Source organism: Cyprinodon variegatus, unplaced genomic scaffold, assembly GCF_000732505.1.
Source record: "Cyprinodon variegatus isolate N-32 unplaced genomic scaffold, C_variegatus-1.0 Scaffold395, whole genome shotgun sequence".
In the NCBI taxonomy this organism is placed as follows: domain Eukaryota; kingdom Metazoa; phylum Chordata; class Actinopteri; order Cyprinodontiformes; family Cyprinodontidae; genus Cyprinodon; species Cyprinodon variegatus.
In genome coordinates this window covers 563081-587664 of record NW_015150848.1, presented here as the reverse complement: position 1 = coordinate 587664, position 24584 = coordinate 563081, and the positions used below count along the sequence as shown (strand labels likewise).

At 38.2% G+C, this 24584-nt stretch overlaps 1 protein-coding gene across 1 annotated transcript in view; it reads right to left on the bottom strand.

Annotated features, from left to right (window-relative positions):
• The window catches only part of LOC107092801 (tumor necrosis factor receptor superfamily member 16-like), a 33794-nt gene extending 13078 nt beyond the window's left edge, over window positions 1–20716 (bottom strand). Inside the window, exons 1-3 of the mRNA XM_015387458.1 lie at window positions 20316–20716; window positions 18217–18379; window positions 7635–7997 (exon numbers count right to left, since the gene is read on the bottom strand). Coding sequence (XP_015242944.1) covers window positions 7635–7997; window positions 18217–18379; window positions 20316–20354 — 565 coding nt within the window. The 5' untranslated portion in view covers window positions 20355–20716. The remainder of the gene's footprint in view (window positions 1–7634; window positions 7998–18216; window positions 18380–20315) is intronic.
• Window positions 20717–24584: the final 3868 nt, after the last annotated feature.

The window sequence follows — 24584 nt, the reverse complement described above, 5'->3', positions numbered from 1 at the left end:
TATTGTTTTTCTGTAATACTTTCACTGCAGAATGTCTAAAAAATGTAAAAGCAATATATATTGTTTTTCTGTAATACTTTCACTGCAGAATGTCTAAAAAATGTAAAAGCAATATATATTGTTTTTCTGTAATACTTTCACTGCAGAATACTATATATGCTAATGAAATTATTTTGTTAGACCTATAGTAATTAAGCAGATTTTTGTATTCACTTTTTCATGTTAAAATGGTCACCAACACCCAACACCATGTTGAATTTTAGCAAGTGTGTCATTGTTTTGGTTCTGTTCTACTTTTATCTCTGAGTTTTCATTGGTTTTATTTCCATTTTTGTATTCTAGTTATTTTTGATTGTATTTCAGTGCTTAGATATTTCTTGTTTACCGTCTGATGCCAGTCTCCTTTTCCCTAGATCCCTTCTTGCCTCTGTTCACACCTGCTACCAATCTGCTAATTAGCCTGGTCTTTGTTTCTCTCGGCCATATAATCTCATTCTGCTCAGTCACTCTTTGCTGGTTTGTCGTCCCTTCTTTGCCCCTTGATGTAACTATTTCTTGTCTTCAGTATTTTTGGATTTCTGTGGCTTTCTGTTTTTAGGTTTGTACTTCTGTTACCTTTTTTTTGTTATTAAATCTTCAACAAACCACTTCAGATTTTGTGTCTACATTTGGGTCCTGTCAAACCTCTACTTGACAAAGTGTGTGTCTGATTTTTAAAGCAGAACCTATTCAGTGTAAGATTCAAAGGTCAAAGAGCAGACACTTATTTCATTTTGTTTGATATATCCTTTCCTCTTTAAATGTGTTTCTGCTCATGTAAATTGGCATCAGATTAAATCTCTTGCAAAATAACAGAAAAAAAGTGTGTTTTGAGGAATGTGTCCTTGTTTTTTCCTATATAAGCATCATATGTTTGAGAGTTTGCCAAAATCGACAAAATGTTTTACACATTAGCATGAAACATCATCCTTGAATAGAGTCTGAGAAATTTTCTCCAGTTCTCATCTAAAATAGAGTCCCACCTTTTTTGTATAATGACTGAATGGAATGATTATTAATGTGATATAATTGATTACTGTGAGGACTGATGCATAAGAGATATATAGACTTAGTGGACCATTACAGCTGCAGTCTGCACTTAGTCTCCCATTTTACTGACAGATAGGAAAGCTTCTACTCATTGATTTGTTGCATAATTTACAAATGGCTCTACATTAAATAGTCCAATGGGATCATAAGGGAGGGTTTATGTAGACGTGTATTTCAAAGTTTCTGTTTGTAATTAATTGTGCATGTTGTAAGTCCTGTCAGCTTAGTGTTGATGGGGCAGTCTAAGCTCATATAAGGTGGTTTAGCTTTCTGAGTATGGGAGGACATCGCTCACAAGGCAAAAAGTCAGCACATGTGCATGCCATACTTAGAAACATGCAGAATGCAGTAAGCTATTTACAGCTATAATATTGATTTGACTCTGTCTGAAAGGAGGGGTTGTTTAAAGAAGTCGAAACATGGGCGTCTGTATTACATGCATTTCTTGACCTTTCCTCGGATGTAGTCAGGTTTCCTCAGCTCTGCCCTATATCATCCTGCTAATGCCGCTCTGGGTAATGGTATTAGCAATGCAACATGAGCTTGCAAATATAATAAATTGTGAATGGATGGTGTAAAAAAAAAAGAAAAAAAAAAGATGTGAAGGTGTGCAGAGTCTAACCTTATGCAGAGTTTGTGAGAGAACTTCCTATCTCTTTTTACAGTATGTGATTTTTCTCATCAGCTGATCATCCAGCATTCTGACAAACACTCAATATTCCTTCTACAGCTGAGCGTGTAAAAGTCTTGATACATCCCTTATTCTTTAAATTCCGTTTATTAGCAGCCAACTTTTTTAACCTTTTAAAAAGATTTCCATGAGTGAGTCTTTAGTCTTTCTAAAGCTTTGTTTTTTTAAATGTCGAACACGATACATTTTGGTGAAGAAGGACTTTCTATGTTTAGCTATTTAACTTTCACCTATCAAAGGGTGAATCCCAGCAGAACAGAGGAGGTTTGCCCCCTTAATTAGAATTAGAGGCTGAAAAGAAAACTGGATTGAGGATAATTTTTGCCTCAGCTAACAATGTCGCTAGAAGAATATAATAACCTAAGAAACTGTTTTCCCCACAAGCCAGGATCTGTCATCTTATTCATTGCTTGTGATTCAGCAGCAGGCTAAAGGCCTATTTCCATTGTTGAAATACAAAATAAGAGATACTGCTATGTTTTTTTACATGCAAGATTCAACAGCTGTTTATGACGCTAGCAAACAAATTTATGGTGTTGAACTGTATTTATTCTTCAACACCTGCCAGGATTGGAATGAATTAATATTCTTTTGCCAAATAACAAAAAAGAAGTAAATTATATTATTATGTTTATTATGTATCCTCCAGACATCAAAACAACTGGAAACTGCTATTGGTTGTGATTTATTATTTCATTAGAAACTTGTAAATTATAAGGTGAGTGCAAGAGTCTGCTTCGTTTGTGGTCACAAATATTTTTCTTTTTGTAAAAATAAATAACTGTACGCTGCAGTTTGCAGAACTGTTGCCTAGCAGCAAGACGGTCCTAGGTTTTTCTGTGTGAAATTTGCATGTTCCCCCTGTGCACATGTGGGTTCTCTCCAGGTACTCTGGCTTCCTTCCACAGTCCAAACTCATAACTGGTAGGTTGATTGGTGGCTCTAAATTGCCCTAAAAAGAGACTGTGTGTGTGCGTGAACTGCTTAGAGAATACCCTATCTTTCGTCCAATGGCTGCTGGAGGTAGGCTTCAGCTCCCGATAACTCTGACAGACAAGTGGTAGAAGATGGAAGGATGATATTAGTTTAACAGGAAGTTGAGTTAAATTGGTAATAGACGATTAACGATGAGCAAAACCGCCCTAAAGCCCCCTCTCTGTCATGTTTAAAAACTGGCAATGGGTAACCCTGTGTCAGCCTGCTATTGTTGTATTCTAAGCTTATGTATTTCTTGCACCTGCATAGTTTTCAAGTGACGTTTGAATTACAACAGGGTTTACAGTATAAACCCTGTTGTATATATATATATATATATATATATATATATATATATATATATATATATATATATATATATATATATATGAGTTCGACTGCCGGCATGGACATCGAGGTGGATCCTTAGCCAAGGTCCTTAGTGCTTAGTGGCCTACCTCAGGTATGAGTGAAACCGCAAATACAAGAGCCATACTGGGTCGGCGACGGGAACTACTGCCACTATACAAGCAACCCCAGTGAGAAAGGTTACATGCAGAGATTATTGGATATATGGATGCTTCAGAAACATCCTACAACAGGACAATGACCCTAAACACACCTCCAAATTGTGCAAGAACTATTTAGAGCAGAAGCAGGCAGCTGGTATTCTACCGGTAATGGGGTGGCCAGCGCAGTCACCAGATCTGAACCCCATTGAGCTGTTGTGGGAGCAGCTTGACCGTATGGTACGCAAGAAGTGCCCACCCAACCAATCCAACTTGTGGGAGCTGCTTCTGGAAGCGTGGGGTGCAATTTCTCCAGATTACCTCAACAAATTAACAGCTAGAATGCCAAAGGTCTACAATGCTGTAATTGCTGCAAATGGAGGATTCAACACAAATCCTTCGCCATCTTTACCGTCGACATGCTGCCACCATGTCCTAAATTCCTCGTTTTTGCAGACATTTTTGTTGAAATTTGCATTTTCATTCCCTAGCTTTTTCTCCGCCACCAGTTTCTTTTCCGAACATATGGCTTTACAATCAACTGAAAGCAGTTCCACGCAAACATGCGGACCCAGTTATATCTGACGAAATTGTATAATTCTTTTTTTGTTAATAAAGCATTTTAAATACCACTGTAATCACATTTTATGAATTTTAAGGCCTTAATTTAGAAAATAATTATTTGACCCTTTGCTGCTAATGACCCACGGAAACCCTGTACAAGATGAATGAGCTCTTTTATGACTTCCTAGACAGGATGTCCCTCGTTGTTATCTATACAGATTGATATTAAAACAAAAAAAACCCTGGCTAAAGTTGACCTACACCCTGCTCCCTGAAGCATGATTTGCAGCCTGCTATAAATTATTGGGATCTTGACTATGTCTTTATAATAAGCACAATGACCGGACAAATAGCAAACATCCTAAAGATAAATAAGAAAGCTCATCAGAGAGTTTGGAGGGCTCTTCGTTGTTTACACATTAAAAAATATATTAAATAAGATATTAAACTGCTTATTAGACACATAAAAAGAGGAAACATTGCCTGAATGCAGTATTATGCTGAGATTAATTAAAGTTTTGCACATTAGTGTAAATACTTGCACCAACTCGCACCTCAGGGCTTCTTGTTTGCCATCTCTGTTGCACTTAATTCACTGGTCTCCTCCCAGCATGTTTCAGACAAGCTTGAGTCAAAACAGAAGGTTAGAGCTCAGGATGCTGCATCTTTATTACCACTCTATGACTTTTATATTTCTCCAGCTGCCTGCAGACCTAAACACAGGCCTGAGGCTGCAGGCGCTCCGTACTCCTTCTTCTCAGCTGGAACAGAGAAGGGGCTTAAAGGTAGCGATTGAACCTTTAACAATCCCAGAACGGCTTCAGCAGGTTTAAAACACTCATGAAACAAAATAAAACTAGCCTGGGATTTTATGAGAGTGGAGCGATGTGGGCAGAGGGGATGTGTTTATTACTGGGGTGTGGACACAAGAGCGAGGAGGAAAATGATTTAATTTTTATGAGCCACTGAGGTCTTTATGGTGAATTTAACCCCGAGGGTCTCTCACAGAGGTTGATGTCTTGGCTTCTGCAAGTTCAGGGTGGAGATGAGCAACTATCAGGCGCAGCGAATATACAAAGACCTCTTTATCAGTCGCCAAACACTCTCCTTCTGTCTCAGCAGAGTCTCTATCACAACTGCCTGGCCTGCGTGCATCTCACACAACACACACTCAGGCTACAAATTATTCAAGTGAGGGCTCTGTCTTCTGTTTGGGAGCATTAATAGAAAAAGTGGAGGGAAGGGCAGACAGAGAGGAAGAGTGTTAGAAGAGAGTCAGGAGGGGGATGCAGATGAACAGAGGAGCTGCTGTAAAGTGCTCTGATTAGAAGGAGTAATTATACTGCAGCGGTGGAGGCACTGAATGCATGGATAGGTTCCATCTCTGCACTAGCCGGTCCACTTGAGGGCCACTGTGGGAAGAGATGGGAGGAGGGAAGGAGGTGATGGACTCTTTAATAAAGAGAAGTCTGGAGTTATCTGTGTTTTCAATCTCGTCTTCTCCTCAGCACAAACACTTCAACACAGGCAGAAAACTTCCCAATGTGACCCAACTGAAACTGAACAGCATCAAAGGTTTCTGAGACCTCCACCGAAAGACTCAAGCGCTTTTCCAATAGCAGATCAGAAAGGTTCACATGTGTGCGACACCCGGAGCTTAATGAAAAATGTAACAGTTAAATTACACTTGGCAGCAGGAAGAGCACACACGTTTCTGTGTCATGTTGGCCCGCTGTCAGATGAATTGAGTCTGAACGCTCCAGAAGAGTTTAAAGCTTGTATGACTGAGCATGTGCATGTCCTAAAGTCTGTTTGTGTGAGTGTGTGTGCACTCATAGAGGTCACTCAGCGAAACCTGAGCACGAGCAGAAGAAATCCCAGCACTCATATCGACCCCTTCACCGTAGAATACCAGCACAGCACATATGCTGCAGCTCTTCATCTGTTTTCATCTCTGCTCCATTCTCTTTCTCCACCGCTGTCCCTGCGTTGTGTAATTCACACTTGATAACAGCTGGATACCAAGTGGGGATTTGGGGGGGGTGTGAACACACACCGTGGCTTCTTTTCTACAAGATGTGCAAAGATTAAGAAAGACTCCGGGTTGAGATTAGAAATACTTTTCAAGTGTTAAAATGGATTCAGAGGCAGGAAGCGAGTCCTAACCTATTTTTGTTTTGTTGTTAGAGGAAAAATACCTCTATCAAGGACCACCATGAAAGTTTGGTAGCACAGTCTCACCATGTGTGTCTGCAGCCATTATCCCCACAGGAACACACTCACTATGTAACAGGACTTTCCTTCCATAAGGTCACTTATGATGCGATCTCTAGCATCTACCATTATGGCAGCTATCATACCATCACCGTGGATGGGAGGGTCAAAGTTGAGCTGCTTGGGTGGGCCCTAAAAGGACAGTAAAAGGCTGCATTGTTGCTAATGTACATAAATGTTTCGTGAGGTAGGGTCTAAATCTGAAGGCATGCAACATAAAATGCAGTGAGGAGTGAATTAAAGGCTACAAATATTAGGAAAGTATATTTTTTCTTCCTGTACCTCGTGTAAATTTCCAGCTCTTATCTATCAACACCCCATTTCTCAACCACCATTTAGTGCTATTACAGTCAATTAAAACTGGAATTTAAACCATTTATGGGGCACTTTGCACATCAACCATAAAGTGTGGAAAGATTTTCAACAAGCTTGTGTGCCTCATATTCTCCATGAAACTTTCAGCAAATTAGGAGTTTTTTTATTTATTTAATATTTATTTCATGTGTATAAAAATAAGTATATGTGTATATACGTTTTTTTCTTTTATCCAAGAAACCAGCTCTGCCACCCAAGAAAAAGCTGAGGTCAATTTCACACCTCCTCTGAACCATGTGAAATTACAGCTTTCTGGGTTCAAGATCCACCTTTATTACTGCACACAAAAAGCTTGCCGCTGTTTTTGTGGGCATGCGGGTTATTGATTGTTTCTGTGTTGACACTGCTGCAGTCTTTGACCTTTTAATGCTAAAACTTTCAACTTCCTGCTGACCAAGCCCGACCTTTAACCACACATGTTCACACAGACGCATGTGGAGGTCGCCCCTGGTGGCTCCAAGTGTGATTGAGAATTATATGAGGCTTCCAACACCGACCCGAAGCAACTTAGAGCACTGTGTGGGCTGGAGACTTTATGTGTATTTTGGCCCAGTTAGCCTAGCATGTGTTAAAAAACAAACCGCCTTATCAGTTAAGCCTATTCAGGCTTGTTGTAACAAACACTAACATTCAACAGTTAAACAACAGGAAACCTTTTTATTTTCCTGCTTTACCTAAACTCAGACTTGATGCAAACATGCTGCTTTCCATCTTTACAAAATAAAACACCAACAAACTGGAAAACTAACAGTTCTTTATAGCTAGAAAGAATAGTTCTGTTTGTGTTGCATGATGTGATATTATTTGGATTTTTCTCTACATCCAGAAGCATGTGGAAGCGCATTGCTGATTCAGCGATACAAGGAGAAATGCAAGAATGAGATCACAGGGTTGCATCTTAAAATATAAATCAATAAACGAATGAGGTAGTCTTTCAGACATCTCCTTAAAAAGAATGGATTCAAAAGATCCAACTCACTTAAAAAGAGTCATAAAACATCACTTTTACCCCAAATAATAAGATTTGAATCACTTCTAAACCTTAAAAACCTGCTAAAGCAATGCAATTGTATATGAAGTCACTAACTGTAAGTTTTGGAAAGAAGAAATCAAGCAGCTAGTACTTAGAGAGTGACATGACTCTGTGGTAGACTTACTGTGACAGACAGAGTCACTGAACGGCGTGCACTCAGACACCAGAGTCTCGATATCTTCCTCACAGATGGTACAGGGTAGACAAGGTTCCAGGTGGCTTTCCCGGTCAGAATAGGTCTCATCCACACATTCCTCACACACTGTGTCATGGTAAGCAGAACACTGAGAGAAAACACCCTGTCCCAGTGGGCACACAGTGCATGGCTCACAATTTCCAGAGACACTGCTGAAGTAGAAGTTGTAAGCGCAGACACATTCGGCATTATTGGAGTCAGTGCAGGGCGTATGCATCCGCATCAGTCCGGTACACTGGGTGCATGGTTTGCACTTCTCTGTGAGGCTGTAGTTCTCTGAGTAGGTTTCACCTGCAGATCAAAGGAAAAGTAAAAAGAGACTGTCAGAGGGTAGGGGAGATGTAGAAAAGAGTAAAGAGAGCAAATGAAACATGAGAAGATAAAACTGAGATAAATAGTGAATCTAATGGCATTAATCATGTTTACTGGACATTCATTACGAGGAAGTACACATTGATCTGCTGGGTTCTCCATAATTTGTGCTCCAGGACAAGAAAGGTGCTCTTATCGGATAGCGAGTCAAAAGCCTGCGGTGCTCATTATGAAATCGATCTGAATGTGTTTGTGCTGCGTTGAGTAAATGTCTACAGTCTTAGTTATAAACAACAAACAAAACCGAGTATATATGCATAATAATTCAGATTTACAATCAGGAATTAAACATGCCTCAAGTTCCCAATCCCAATCCTCTAATCCCAGGGTATAAATAAATTTGAGTCTAAGTCTAAGTAAGACACTCTAAACATGTGAATGCGTCTTTGTGCATACCTTAATAATTTTGCTATCAACCAACTTTCAAAATGTTGTTTTAAACATGTAAAAAAATACCAAAACATAAAAGGCCCAATTTAAGCCAAATGTCCCAAAATATTTACTTCATAAGCAAGAAAACATTAGCAAATCATACATACAGTATGGCTATGAGGAACTATTTCATTAGAAAATGCCAAAATTTGCTGCACTGATAGAAAGTTAGATTTAGTAAAACAATGGATATGCAACTAATTCTCTACCAAACATTTTTTGGCAGCAGTAATTTTCACCAAAATAGTTTTTTAGAGAAGCAGAAGTCAGAGGTAAAAAATATACTTTAAATCATCTGATACAGAATCAGTTCATATTTCTATTTGGTGCCATTTCAGTATGGCACCGAAGTTTTATGTAAGAAGCCACTCCTGAATAGCCTTTACTTTTTTGGCATTTAAACTAAAATTTTGTGTATGGCTTGACTGGTAGTAAGCAAAAAGTACTAAATAATAATTTATCCCATAGAGAACCTGAATGGATAACTCTTAAAATATTAGCTAACTGTTATTCCACTATTCTTGGTGATTTGCATATTGAGTGTATGGCAACTACATATACTGTATACTGAGCGACTATAACTGTCTTTTTATTCTTGATGGAAGCTGCTGCTAGCAGAGTAACGAGATCATTCTCTGAATTTGGTGCATTTTGTGTTTACTTTAAAAAAATTACATAAAGTAAACCACAAAAATGAGTTGCTGAGGCATAGAGGTCAGCCAAATTAGCATGTCCCCACTGACACAGGTTTTTTTCTCTGAATAAAAAACCAATAAAAAAAGCCAGTAACTTATTGTGCTGATATATAGACAAAAACTTTGACCTAAATAAAAGAAATATAAGAAAAAAAAATACATGAATTATTTATGAAGTAGGACTTTTTAATCCTGCCCCCCAGTTATGTTCAACCCCGTAACAGCACACCCATCCCCTTCTTTTAAAAAATAATGGTTCAGTTCACTTCCTCACCACTCAAACTGTGTTGGGAGTGTTGGCGTGCTTTTTTTTGTTGTGCATTTGTTAAGGTGTCCAAAAAAAACTAGCAGGAAGAAAATACTGTGGCCAACAGGTGCACAAGCACAGGAAATGGTGAAATGAGCTGCAAACACACATGTGATGCAAATGTTAAAACTCACATACACAAAAAAGAAATGCAGCAGCAATACACTGTAAACAAAAATGCTGCAATCACTCAAAATGGAAGCAAAAATCTACAAAACATACAACAACAAACTTGTGCCAAAATTAATTTAGAATCAGGAGAGTAAGGTAATTTAAAAACAGCTTGAGAATTTCTTTGATTATGTTTAAGGTGAATATTTATACAGGAAATACGGGGTGGAATCTAAAACAACCTAAGTTCCTGACAATGTTTGGAACCATTACTAGATGGAAAGACCTGTTACCCTGTAGGGACTATAAATATCTGCACAAAATGTCACCCATACATTTACTCTCCTCTCCTGGTGACTAAAATAAAAAGAATTGACCATTTCTACAAAATACCTTTAGTCTAAAGCACATCTTCTTTACTCCTGATATCAATGAAGACTAGGAGCAATAAGGACTCAGCTGAGATGTGAAAAACCATGATGAACAGAAAAAGGTAAAAGCTGTTGCGACTAATTGCCTGCTGCTTTTCAATTACTTCACTCACTTCAAATCTGCTCTCCAGGAACATTTGGTGTCAGGAGGATTTAGGAGAGTCCATCACTGAGGAAGTGGTGACCTCAAGTTTGCTTAGACCTACTCTGACGAGTACCTCAGGGCACTGCATATTCTATTAATATAACATGTTCATATAGAATTGTTTTCAGATATAATTGGATGCCTGTTGAATTATGCATACAGTGAGATAGAGTGTTTATTGTCCGTATGAGCCTGTTATATTGGTAGATTTAGATGCAAGGAAAGGAGAGAGATTTAAAAAAAAACCTGCAGGCCAGATTCATTACACGAGAAGCATCACTTTACTTTCTCTGTCACATGCTTAACATGAGAGCGGTCACCTTGTAAAAACTATGGTTCAGAGGAAAAGTGTTGAACACTTTGATCCCAGAGAAGACACAAGCAGCTGGAGGTTCAGAATAAAAGTTGTGACACCATGAGACAGGAATGAAAGCTGCTTTTCAAACTGTTTAATTAACAGCAGGGTTTCATGTTTGAAGTTACAAAACAAGGACTCTGCAAAGTTTACTCTGGTTAAAATCTCATTGTTTTGTTCTGCAGTGGAATAAATCATCGAGATTTACTGAACCACAAATGAAGCCACATGTCTGCGCTTGACATGTGGGACATTTTCACAACTCTTATCTGCCTTTCCATATGTTCCAGTTTCTGGTTTTCTTTCTCTCTTTTTTTTCATGAGAACTGCTTAGGGGTTGTTGTGTTGTGCAACCATGTTATGTCAGTGTGAAAATCCCTGCAGCAATGTCCCAGCACTCTGCTGTTTCATTGTTAACTTCTCCGTCAATTCAAAAATTGGCAGCGACTGAAGTTTTAAACACCTTGTAAACAGCGGTACATCCTAGCCCTGTCACATTATGTAGGCAGACTCAGAGGAGCAGATGGGGGTAATGATACAGAGGCAGGTAGGGAGCAGAGAGGACGACACGCCAGCAACCGCTAGATTTGCACGAATGAATCTCGGGGCAGCTTGACGCAACATAATCAGAAACAGTCTCTGAGGGTGGTCTGGCGCTCTAAGTCCAAACCTAATCTAAAAAACATAATTCAGTGATCAAACTGCTGACGGCTGCAGGAGGAAGGGTCAGGAAAAATAGATTACATGGAGATTTCTTTAAGTTCTGTTTCACTCTCTGATGTGCTATCAAATATAGTATTTTGTTTTTGTTGTCACCTTTTGCTCCCATTACAATCAGGAGGCAGGAGGGGAGCGACAGTGACGGAACGATCCAGACCCAGATAAACAACAGGCCTCCAAGGTAAACGATTATTTGAATTAGTTGAGCTTGAAAGCTTTTGTTTTCTTTGCAGTGAAGCTGAACCAGTAAAGTTCCCTTTCTCATTCATATCAATTATCCCACAGTATGCGGGCTGCTTCCTCGCTCATTTTAACTTGCATGCATTAGCTTCCCTTCACAGTGCCTGCATGTAAACATTCATAAATGTGACCATATGAAGTCATAAAGGAGGTGTGTGAACCCAATTTATGCATCAGCGCTTTAATCCGGACCTAAAAGAAGGATGTTAAAGGCCATCAAGATACAAGAGCGGACTGCCTTCTTAAATAAAATATAAGATTTTTCTAATTGTCCACAGCTGGGTGATGAACCAAGCTGCCCAGCTTTTAAAGTTTTCATGTTTTATGATAAAGTCAGATGTTGCTGTGTGTGGGAAGCATGTTGCATTCAAAATGTCCCACTTCTTCCCCTCCTCCACTGCTACTCTTCTCTTCGAGCGCTGGTGTTTTTTGGTCCCATTAGTGTCATTAATAATGTAGCGGTGGATGGCCTTGAAACTGCTCCATGATCTTCACAATCAGCTCTTTTGAGTGGAAGCTTTTAGTGACGCCGGACGTTTCTGCCAGTCCACAAAATGTCAGGGTACGTGTTTTAAAGGGGTGTCAACGTTTCCTTCCCATATGAACTGCTGACCTTTTGCTTAGAGAGGATAAATGATCAACATTTACAAAACTGTTTGACATCCTACTTTGTCTTTTTAAACTTTTCTATGGGTGACTCCATTGGTGGACTCATTCCAGATTAAACACAGGTGTTTTTTCATATTCCCAAACTAATCAAACGGAAAGTGAAGACTTTAGATTCTTACAAATGTATTCATTTTAAGAAGGCTACACTAAAATAATACAATACTTTTTGCTAAATGTAAGCCTGTCTTTGCTACTTAGTTTTTGCTAGCATTGGTTACTCTTCTTTTATTTTGGAAAACAACTTATAAGCTGTTATTATCTCTGTATATGAATATGAAGGTATGGCATAAGTTTTCAACCCCTTCATCGTTGATTAGGCCTTTTAATTTAAAGTACGTAGTACATAGTGGCGCTGCTTTATGTTTAAAGAGTCACTGCTCCTAGAAATTGGTTATCGGAAACAGTCAGTTTTCTATTTTGTTGACCCTGATCATTGAGCAGTTGGATGCAAACTCAAATATTTGATTTTAACCTTGAGCTTTCAGTAACTACAATGCAGTGATTTTTTGGGAAAGGCAAAATTCTTCAGTTCAAAGTCTGACTGACTAAAGTACAAATAGTTCAAGTTTTTTTGGGGGGGGTGGGTTTGTGTCAGTAAGTTTCTTAATTTATATGAAATGATGCATGTTGATAAATAAAAATAATTCAAATGGCACTGCATTTTATGCCACGTGTATGCAGGCTGCAAAACACTGAGAGAGCAAGACTTCTGGTTGAAAAAGAAAACAATAACGTGTTTTATCGTCTTGAGCTGATATCCTGTCATGAAACAAGCTGGGTTTGAAAACGTTTCCATCTTTTTAGGGCTATATTTTTTTACATTACACACATTGCGACCAATATTTTAGCACTGATGGACAATGAAAACATGCCCTTGCTAAACATATTGTGTTTTCACGCACCTGGTGTAACATCACCTGTGGGAATTTTTTATCTCAATTATCTTAATATTAAAGACTGCTCAAATGACAAAGGCAATAAAATAATATTTTAACTAACAATTATTGAAGGCCTGCTCATCAAGTTGCTGAAACATTTGGCTATGTTTCACTACGTTCTGATAACAGGTTTAGTGTGTGACTAGCAGCATTTCAGCCTTAGAGCGAAGAGTAGTCTCACCACTCCTTTTCCGTCCATCTACATCAGACTCGCCCTACTAGTTAGGGACCTGTCCTCCTCAGAGATACTTTGATGACTCTTCATTCATCGAATGTATAACAGATGGACAAGAGGATTGGTGTTAAGCAACACAATAGTTTGGAAAAGAGACAAAACAGTGAGGCCTACCACAAAAAAGTTTTTTTTTCTTATGGAGGCTTTGATCCTTTTGAAAATAATCTATAAATATGTGGTACAATGAGCAATCCCGAGTGAAAATGAGACCTATTCTGGGTGAAGCTGGCCTTAGCTTGTTTCTCTACACTGGTTACTTTCCCGTTAGGAGTAGGACCATCTCATGAGCTGGACCATATGAGACCCCTAGTGTTTATTTTTGCATCCTGTTTTAATAATGTTGTTACAGAGCATGGAAACCGTTAATTCTGCTTTGAAGTAAAATCTGTTTCTCCACAAAACATTCATCTGCATCCAGAGTTTAAAACAATTCCTGATGCTCTGCTCCAGACCTCGGCCAGACACGGCTGCAATTCCACTTTCCTTCCTGCTGATCCCCTGAGATCCAAAGTCTCATCATGCTTTTCTCCTAGAAATTCAGCCCAAACCTTTCCGAATGCTTCTCTGAGTGAGAAAGGTCCGGTCGCCTGTTTCCCTCCACCGCAGAGAAAAGTGGAGGAGACTAATAAATATTTCAGGGCCACTGATGCGCATCCCGTGCCAGGAAGAATACGGTTATGAGGTGAGGGGGTCTAACCATCAGGAAGTGGAACATCCAAGGGGTCTCATGGTAAATACAGATATGTTCCTGCTTACTATTAAACAGGAAATGGATTTGTCAAATCATACTCATTAATTATTTATTTCACCACTTCAGATAATGTATTTATGGTGTCGTTTTTTATAGTAGGTCAGCTTTTACCCTAAATAGAAATCCATATCAGCTTTATTATTGTTTGCTCTCCCGTGAGCCAAACATGCATTAAGATTATATCTGCTTTAACTAAAACAACACTCCCATATAAAAATGAGCTTACGAAGGAAATTGGGTGGAACCTCTCGAGTATTCTAGCTTAATTGTTGAGTGTTTATAAGCAGAGAGTACCATTCCTGTACAGCAGCACTGGCTAATTGTTCACTATTGGAGGCACAATAGGCTTTTCAATATGGTTTAATTAACTGGATCAAATGGGTAAAGATAGACTGATGTAACAGTATGCATGATAAATGAGTGGATCGTGCCCTTTGGTGCATGGCTTTTCTAATACCATCTTACCCGCTAATACAGAGGATGACTCATAGTTACTGCAAGGGAGGGAAGGGGGTGGGTGGGATGGTGGCTGTTAGGAGGGAGCGCAGCAGAAGAAAGGAGACGTGACAAGAGTTGGTGGGATTTGGTGTGAAAAATTTTAATCAAGGGCAGACCTGAGAGTTACTGTACCCCACACAAGTGGAAAAATGAGTGGAGATGGAAAATCTTTCCATTGTTCGCTTCGACATGCAGTAATAAAATATATTTCTGATGACATCCAAGTGAAAATATGACATGCATTGTTTAACAAAGCTGGCCAATTATGTTTCTTTTTAACTGTATTTACTGAAAATATAATGCAAAAGCACAACAATAAGAAGGTTTTAATTCAAACCTTTTTTTGACACTGCAGCGTTCTTGTTTGAATTTCCTTCCTCTAGGTTTTCTAACAATGACTTTGATGGGGTTCTTTGGTGTTAAATTGGCTCACAGCATTTGTGCCCTTTTTAGTTTTTACCCTGTGGTAATGTCACGCTTCAGATGCAGGGGAAAAAAATCGTAACTCTGAACCTTTCGCTTTGAGCGTTGACATATTTCAAGTGGGAAATATGAGCTTCGTGCCAACTTTGCAAAACGAAAAATAAAATCTCTGCTTATTTGGAAAAAATTATAATGTATTTTCAAAGGAAAGAAAGCAATGCTCCACTCTTAATTGTACAGTGTTGACATTACTGAGTCAGGGTAGGATCCCCAAAACATAGACTTTGCAATTGTTTCATTATTCATAGGATGTGAAGTTGTGTTTATTTGTGAATTAATGCCTGAAACCAAAGAACAGAAGTTTGTATTTAAACTTTGCAGAGATGCTGGTGACCTAAACTTTAACTTGTTTTTTAATGCATGCTTAGAAAATTAGATTCAAACCTCACAAAGGGTAAAGATAGCTGCTGGGATGCAAAGCAGACACTCCTAAATCCAGAGGAAAACATTTATTGCAGCTCTCATTCTTTTCTTTCTTCTGTTTATAGCTGGCTGTTTTCCCAGTTTTGGACCATAGAGAAAGTGCTAATTGTTCACAGCTTAAGTCAAGCTGTAGGCACATTTGGAGCTACTTTAAAGATTTCAAGTGGTTTATCTTGAGATGTTCAGTGGAAGATCATTTTACCTTTCTCTTAATAACAAACTGGGCTGTGATATTCTGTTTTGGCTTTGGCAATAATTGAACTAACTTGACTTTAAAGAAAGTTTATACAACAGAAACCTTTATTAAAGTGTGTAAAGCTGCTTTACTTTAACTTTCGTTTTCTGCACAGATCCATTTGAGCAAATGTCAGCTCCTCCACAAGGGGTGAACTTTTTTGGGGGGGGGGATCTATCACTTTTTGAGTGAGATGTGTTGACACTTAGGAAAGAAGGAGAAATTAGGTAATTTTTGTACTATTTTGATCAAAAACGACCCTGTCCCTCTGATTATTTTCATCTTGACCAATCCAGGTTTTCTTTCCTATGGCTATAACAAATACAAACTGAAAAATATCCCAAATTCTCGATCACCATTTATGCCCAACAAATTCATGAAATGTTTTCTTAAAGCGTAAGTTTTGGCATATGATGCGTTATTTAAAGGATAAAAATACATTTAACTGAAAAGTTTTAGTATCTACGCCACCTGTCTGCAGTCAGAGCCATTTAAAAGGAAAACCTGCTAACTGCTCGCCGACTTCTTGGTGCAATAATAATTGAAATGTTTGGTAATGGGTAGTTCATTAGTTTAGGTTTTTGCTATTTATGGTCAACTTCCTCTACATGTATTGCATATTTAACAGAGCAATGACTTTCTCACTCTGTGACGTTAAAAATGTAAACAAATCTTTATCATATTAAATCTGAAACCTTTGTATTCAGTCCCTTTACTTTAATACCAGTATCAGAATCACCAGTAACTGAATTCTTTCATATATTATCTGTTTATAGAACAGAGCTCAATTGATTGATGTTAAATTTGACAACAATCAGATCCACAGCTTAGTGGGAAGAATCGGTTGACAGAACAACTGTTACTATACATATCCACTCTTCCACAAATGCCCAATTTCTGGAACAGTGGCCTTAAGAAAGCCACTTTGAAAAAAAAAAAGGCATGAGGAGTTATTTCTAGTTTGCCATAAGCTATGTAGGGATACAAGAAACAATAACTAGTGAAAGGGAAACTAGGCAGAGCAGACAGGATGATGGATGTAAATAAATTTGGCAAAATCCTGGAAGAAAACCTATTGGATGCTGTAAAAGACCATCTGGTAGGACAATATTGAAACATACAGAGGAAGGATTTAGATGGAAAACATCTTCAATATATAATGATCCAATCAAAACTCCAGACACATTTTCTATTCAGAATCTGCGGTATGACTTCTTAATTCACTTGAGCAAATAAACCAAAGAAGAATCAGTAAAATGATATAGTCTGTAGGGGCATTAAGTATAAATACTTAGCTACTGCATATATAGTATCTGATCTTTACATGAGAATTTATTTTTCGCAGGATTTTTTTACATTTACTTAATGTAATGGATGCAAATATCTGTACTTTCTACTCCTTGCTTTCTCAGAACTGACTGATTACTTCCCTACATACTAATAACATGATGTTACAGAGGTGACAAAACAGAAAAAAAATCAAGAGCACAAAGAGAATGGAACACAGTGAAAGCAATATGGATGAAGAAAATTATTTCAGGTGACAGACCAGATCAGAGATGCAAGACAACCCCCATCCATTTCCCCATTATTAGATTTTAAATTTACATGCTGATTATGATTTGGGTTCTATTTCAATTTTAATGTTATTTAAAACTTTAATGCTGTAATAAATACAAGGACTCTAAAAGCATTCAGCTGCTTATGTAGGACTACTGCTCAGTTCTATCTATATTTCCTATCTGGAATTTTAATTTAGTACAAAACTAGAAAGAGTCATTATTTTTATGTTTTTTCTACCAACCTTATGTGGGAAAGAGGAAAATTAACATATTTTATGTGCACAGAGTTGTTTCTTTTAAGAATAGAGTTAATATAAATTTTTTTATTTATACAAAAGTAAAACCTAATTTTAATAGCTGAATTTCAATTTAGAAGTAAAGATATTAAATCTGTATTTTTACTTTTACCAGCCTTTTTTACAAACATACAATTTGAAAGGAGGATGCAAATGCAACAAGAGGTACGTCTACAAAATATTGACTTTTAATGGCGATAGAATACAATAAAGCTTGTATTATGATAAAATGTATGTTCAAATGTGTGAATAATTTACAAGGCATATATCTAAAGTGGTTTCCTTCCTGTTTTAGACAAACCTTATTTTTAGCATGCTACATCCCTGTAGATTTATTTTGGATACCTTATAATCTTTGCGGTATAAAACATAGGCCTGAATTGTACAACCTCAGAATAATTGATTGGGACTATAAGGATGTTTCCCTAAATAATGATTCCTAAAACACCCCATATAGTGTCTACCAAGCATTAAGAGATCTGTTGGGACATGCTAATGAGAAGGTTATTTTGCTGAGAGGGCTGAAAATGATAGTTGCATGTATTGAGTTTGATGAGTTCAGTGCAGACGCATGTACAACAGTGGTGCAAACCATGAGAAATCATTACTTACTGTCCAAACACTGAGTGCAGATGGTCTGAGTGGCGCCACATTCCTTCACCACTCCCTCTCCAGGTGGACACTCCAAACAGCAATCCCCACTGTCGGTGAACTTGCCCGTGTCACAATCAACATTCAAAGCCCGTTCAGTCTTGGACCCCAGCACTAACGTTGCCTGGCACAGAGGGGACAGAGTTTCAGTCATTTATTATCACCCATAGGCAAATTTGCAGCACTGATGAAAATTACTGCCAGGTGGCCAACCTGTTGTTTAAATTCAACCGCTATCAGGGTTCACCCTGAATCATTAAGCCTCTCCCTAAATTGGATACACTTTGTACAAACGTGCTATCTAAACTGTCTTAATGGGTCCACTAAAGACATATCAGCTCTAATAATGAACCTGAAACAGTCAGGTTGGAGCAGGAACCATAAAGTCATGTGTGCACATTACACACATGCCCATCCTATTAAATGTCCAAAGGTGAAAGCTGCTTTTGATTAACCCTGGTGAACACAAACACTTTAACCTCTATATTTACTGGGAGTATAAGTTAAAAAAAATAAAAAATTCTCCTCATGTTTTAAACTCATTTTCATATATATGTAATATATTTTTAGATTGTGGTTGTTGAGTTTAATATATTCATTCCAACAGAAAATTTCTTTGAAACACTATTAACATTCAAATAATTGCATGCTTATTGATCTTATGCTCTTGTTTCTGCAAGTCATTTCTTGTTTCACACATGTTTACCACAGACCTACTGGCACAAGAACTGAAGCTTTTAAGAAAATTCATTAAAAGAAAAGAACTTGCAAGCGGTTGCTTTAGAACAAACACTAAATGAAATTATCCTGCACCACTTACATATCTGTGGCTTTTATTACATAATAGGTAAAACTTCATTTCCACTTAATTCACATTTGCTGAGACATCTTTTTTTCCCTGTCTTTCATTGGTCCCTCCCCTCCTCTCTCTGCTTTCATTCAGAAACAGATGAACCAAGCAACAGCATCTAGCTCTCCCCCCTCCTGCCTCTCATTTTTGCTCCTCTTGCTCAGTGTTTCCCTCTCTCAGTCCTTTCCTTTTCCTTATCATGCCCTATCGCCTCTCAGCTTGTTATCTCCAACAGTTCCACTTCTAGTCTCGGTTTTTATTTTACCATGAAAATAGGCAATGTATATGGCATCAAGTTTTCTCCTTTAACATCCACCTGCAATTTTATTCAGTTAAAAGCAAATTTAGGTCAAATTCAGGGACAGAAATTGGCCCTCCAGCAGCAGGAACCTGCATTAAGCCATGAAGCAACACAGCTGGGATGTGCTTGGTTTGTACTCTCCCCAATTTCATGGCCAATTTGTGAGTTTATTTCTAAATTTAATTCTACCAAAGTGCACAGACTGCTGACACTCTTTTGCACCAGCTGTCATAACAGAGAGTCCCCTCACGTCCAAGGCTGTTCACATGATGACTGAGCCTTGCCATCCAATTAGACCAGCTGTTGTGGACATACCAGAGAGCTGGGAGGATGTGCACCCCATTACATATGCCTCATTATGATCTTCCTTCATTAAACCTCAAGAAGATTTTGTGCACAACATAAAAAAAAAGCAAAATAGAACAATGTATGTCCGATGAAGGATTTGCTTTCCCCAAAGCACTGATCTAAAACTAAAATCCGTCGGATTTACAGTAAAAGGGAGACCCAAAATTTAAGTTAGGGCTGCTCCTGGATGTTTGGGTCTAGTCCAGCGTTTAATGCTGAATTTCCAATTCTCCAGAAATCCCAGCAACATTGTTTACGTTTGCTCCCCTGGATAAAACAGAGAGGCTGGAGCGCACACCAACAGATGAATATGATATTACCTTGGTGCAGAAACATTAAACTGCATGAGGCACCTGCAGGATTTGTCCTTAATTAACATCTGAGCAGGAAAACTTTTGCACAAAACTTTAATAAGTTTATCACTGCATCATGCATGCAGCATTTTATACCTGTATAACAGGAAGGAACATTTAATGCATGTTTTTATATATATATATAAATGCATACAAAAAAAGATAACAAAGTCCCGTTTGAAGTCAGGCAGGGAAAGCCAAGACTCACCAGCGCGCACAGAACCACCAGAGGAAAGGTAGCAGTCATCCTTCTTCGTGTGCGGGAGACACATGAAACAAATCTGGATCAGAAAAATGCGTTGCTATATAGAGGAAAGCCCTTCTGGAGAAATGTTCATCTTAATCCCAGAGGCACCGGTTATTTTTTTCTTTCTTCTTTTATTTATAGTTGCTTTGGTTTACTTATAATTACGCAGCGTCACTGGTCCGTCCGGGAAACCTCCGCACTGTGGAGTCAGATGAAAGTGTCTCTGCAGCCTCCCAGCGATGCCACTATCACTGTGACCAGCGCACACGCACAAAGTGGTTTAAAAGAGGAAGGTTAGTGGAGGAGGAGGAGGAGGAGAGTGGAGGTGGAGGAGACAGTCCTGTCCGAAGTGCTGCTCAGCTGCAAGTGCACTGCGGAGGAGCAGAGACAGAGGAGGAGAGAAAAGGAGGGAGTCACGTCCAGCCTCCAGGTTTATGACTCTGATGGTTCTGCAGTAGAACCTGATCCCTCATCCTCTGTGTTCTCACGTCAGCTCTGCCTCATTGCTACAGTGGCATAAACAAAGCCTGCATCTTTCTGACTTTAATATTCTCTTTTCATTAAAGCCCAACTCCGCCCCCCCTTTTTGTTTGCTTTTACTAGAGAAGATGTTTATGTTGCATCACGGAATATCGTTAAAGGGGAAGATCCTGTCTTGTTTGGAATAATTATGCACAGATTACTGAGAGGATCCAGGAGGTTAGAGGTCAAGGAGCAAGGGCTTCTTCAGTGAAGAAAAAAAAGAACAAAAAGCCTGGATTCGGGGTATTCATCTTCTTAGATCCACTTATTATATATATATATATATATATATATATATATATATATATATATATATATATAAAACTGCATGCTTTGAAGTGGGGAAAATTAAGTTTCTTCTTGTTTAAAGATTTCTGCTGGTTGACAACCAAAGCAGAAAATGTGTTATTATTCAATCCTCTTTTTTCTAATACCCATTATTGAAAGCCTATTCTCACTTACATTCAGATTCCATCTTGTTTGTAAATATAAAGTTTGTCTGTTTATTTTATTGTAAAGGTTTCAGGTTATGGAATCTTTCCAACAAAATACCGGTCAGGGTTATCGGAGATGTTTAAAGCAGAGTTAATAAAAACAAAACCATGAGATCTAAGCATCTTCTGTGGCACAATTCAATATATCATATAAAAAAAGGGAAAAGGGACTATCAAGAAATGGTTGTCCAACTTAAGACACAGAGAAGTCAAGGGGAACATTAATTAAGGAAGTGGCCAGTGGTGACCAAAATAAGGAGGCGCTGCAAAGATCCACTGCACAGGAGCAAGAATCTGTTCACAGTGTAATATTAACCATGCACTTTTCAAATTGTATGCAAGAGACTGAAAAATAAATGTTTTGTTAAACAAAAGCAATAAGACATTCAGTTTACTGTGTACAACAAGAAAGTGAGTTTACTGCAAACATGAGGAAGAAAATTTCAGGGGTCCCGTGTGTGAGTGGATGTGAGAGTGCTATTGATGCATCTCTTCCTGAGAGGATCTTGGTGGAGAACCTTGGTAGTCTACACAGGTGGAGCTTATCAGTCTCATCAGAGTGCTGGGCTTTAAAGAGCAGCAGAGCTTTCACTTAAAGCTGGTTTCTGGTTGTTTCTTCACTTTCTTGTCCATTGCATCCTTCAAGTTTTTTTTCCCTGAGCTTTATTGCTTTTTTTTTGGTTTTCAGTATTTTTGCATATTGGATTTTTGCCTTTGTTGCCCTTGGACTTCATTAAATCACCAAAACTCACCTCTGCCTACTCATCTCTGCATTTGGGTCCTCAAAGGCTCTACCAAACCTGACAGAAAGTCTGTTGTGCAGTTGAGTCAAAAATACATAATTTGGCTTATATTCAAAAACTGTATGTATGGCAGAAAGCTAATTCTAAACCTACCCCTGAACACACCATCCTACTGGGGATAGATTGATGTTGGCAGATTCATACTATGGGAATAATTTCCTTCAATAAGGACAACCAAGTTGGTCACATTTGATGGGAAAATTGGTCAAACTGAACACAGTTAAAACCTGTAAGAAATACTCTTACCTTTAGCTGGGATGGTAGTTCTTCCAGCTTTATAGTGACCCCCTAGCATACAGCCTGAGCTGAATTGGAATAGATAATATTCAAGTTAGAATGGCCTGCGCCTAAATAAAATACAGAATTCATGGGGAGACTTAAAAACTGGTGCTGACAGAGATTCTCCTTCCATTCAGTTTGAGCTTTATTAGACTGGTCCAAAGTTTCAGTCTGTCAATGTGCAAAGCAAGCAATGATATACCCTAAAAGACCTAGAACTGTGATAAAGGATACATTTGTATTAACCTGAGGTGATATACATGTGATTTTAATTTGTGAAGATTATGCAAACTTAATACCCTTACAATCAACTTCATTGTTCTTCACTACTTATGCTGGTCTATCACAAACAATACCAATAAATGCACTGAGGTTTGTGATTGAAATGTGACAAAAAAATTAAGAAGAACAAGGAAATTGTTAAGAAGGAGGAGATTCAAAAAGGTAATCGCTGTATAAAATGACTCACGGTTGACAATATTTTAAAAAATGCATAAAATAAAACAAATGTGACAACCAGAGCCGGCATGGGGAACATGTGACTGGAAACAATTAAAGTTAAACGTAATTAGCCTCAAAGAAGAGAAAAAAAATGTAAACTATCTAACAGCACTCCAGCAGATGCAAAATGACCACAAAGAGGCAGAGATCGTTCAAAATGAGACATAAAATGAGACTAAAACGGAACAACAACCAAAAAGAAAATCAGGCAGTGTCTGCGAAGAGAGATTTCCTCTTGATCACTGAGGATTGTGGTGCTTCTCTGCTGGACCTCATTATGTTAAAGCATGTTTCTAATGTTTTTGGATGTAAATGAGGGGTAGGGGGGCTTGTATTGGAAACACCTGTCCATTTAGAGGGCCTAAATATTGCCTTTTACAGAAATAGATGGACTCTACTGATTTTATTGATAGAACGTGTGCAGGTGTTCCTGATTTTAAGATTAGGAATTATGTATCTTCCTTTTTGCCATATACTGTCATTTTCTATCAGTCTGGCAAATTGTAAAATACATCTCCATGTGCCTGCAGGACCAGTATTAACCACAAGGGGTCAACTCAGCTAAGCTGTGACTCTCTGAAATCTTTCTCTGTTGTTGAAGCCAGGGGTATTGTGACAGAGCATCTTGTATCTGATTCTGGGTTTAATCTTTGAATTATACTAATTGTGCCACGTTGGTCAAATACTCTTGTTTTCAATCCAAAACAGAGATGCAGAACGTATGTCCCACAGTTTAAGGCTCTTTGGAAACCTTTTGCGGTTAATAAAAAAGAATACACACTTTAAAAAAATCTGCTTCATGTTTTTCTGTTTTTATTTTTGCTTGAAGATGAAACTTGGTGAAGGCAATCTAAAATCTCTTATCCCTGTTCACACAATTTAATTGATGTTAAATTGTCTTTTCACTCAAGGAAAAGCAAAGCTGATGAATATCGATCCAGGATATTGAGGTGATAAGGCAGCCGGTGTCCCCAGAAAACAGTTTCTACTTGCTCTAAAGCTCTCTTTATTTCTTCTCAAACAACCGTTCTGATGTTGACATTTCTTCGCCTGTCTTCACGCAGATTATCAGCTGATGGAACGACCTCCCTGGTGCAGCTGCAGGATGGTGATTAGGTTTCACTGTAGAGATCTGAAGTATTGATCCAGAGACACATCAATTTCCCACTGCCTCCATCCTTCTCTAAGATAATCTCTGACTAACCACCACTCTGATGACTTTGACTTTGCCATCAATATAGTTTTTTGTAGTAATATGAGAATTAAGTAAGGCATAAAGATTTCCCTTCAATCTATCAGTGTGATAGCCATAGAGGTATATATATTTATCACTCCCAGGAAATGTAACCAACCACAAGCCAAATATAGAAAACTGCCCTTAGAATATGAGGTCAATTAGTAGTGATACGGATGCATAGATATGTGCTGACAAAGCTCCAGGTGGGTAACATACACTTTCTCTGTACATATCACATTGCAGCAGTAAAACGGATTTGGAGAAAGGATATGTACAGAAACCAGAAAACAACCTGTATTAACTTCATGAGATTGATGTTGTTTCGCAGAGAAAGGAAATGTTTGTATTCAAAACTACATATGTACTTTATATATATATATAAATATATATATAT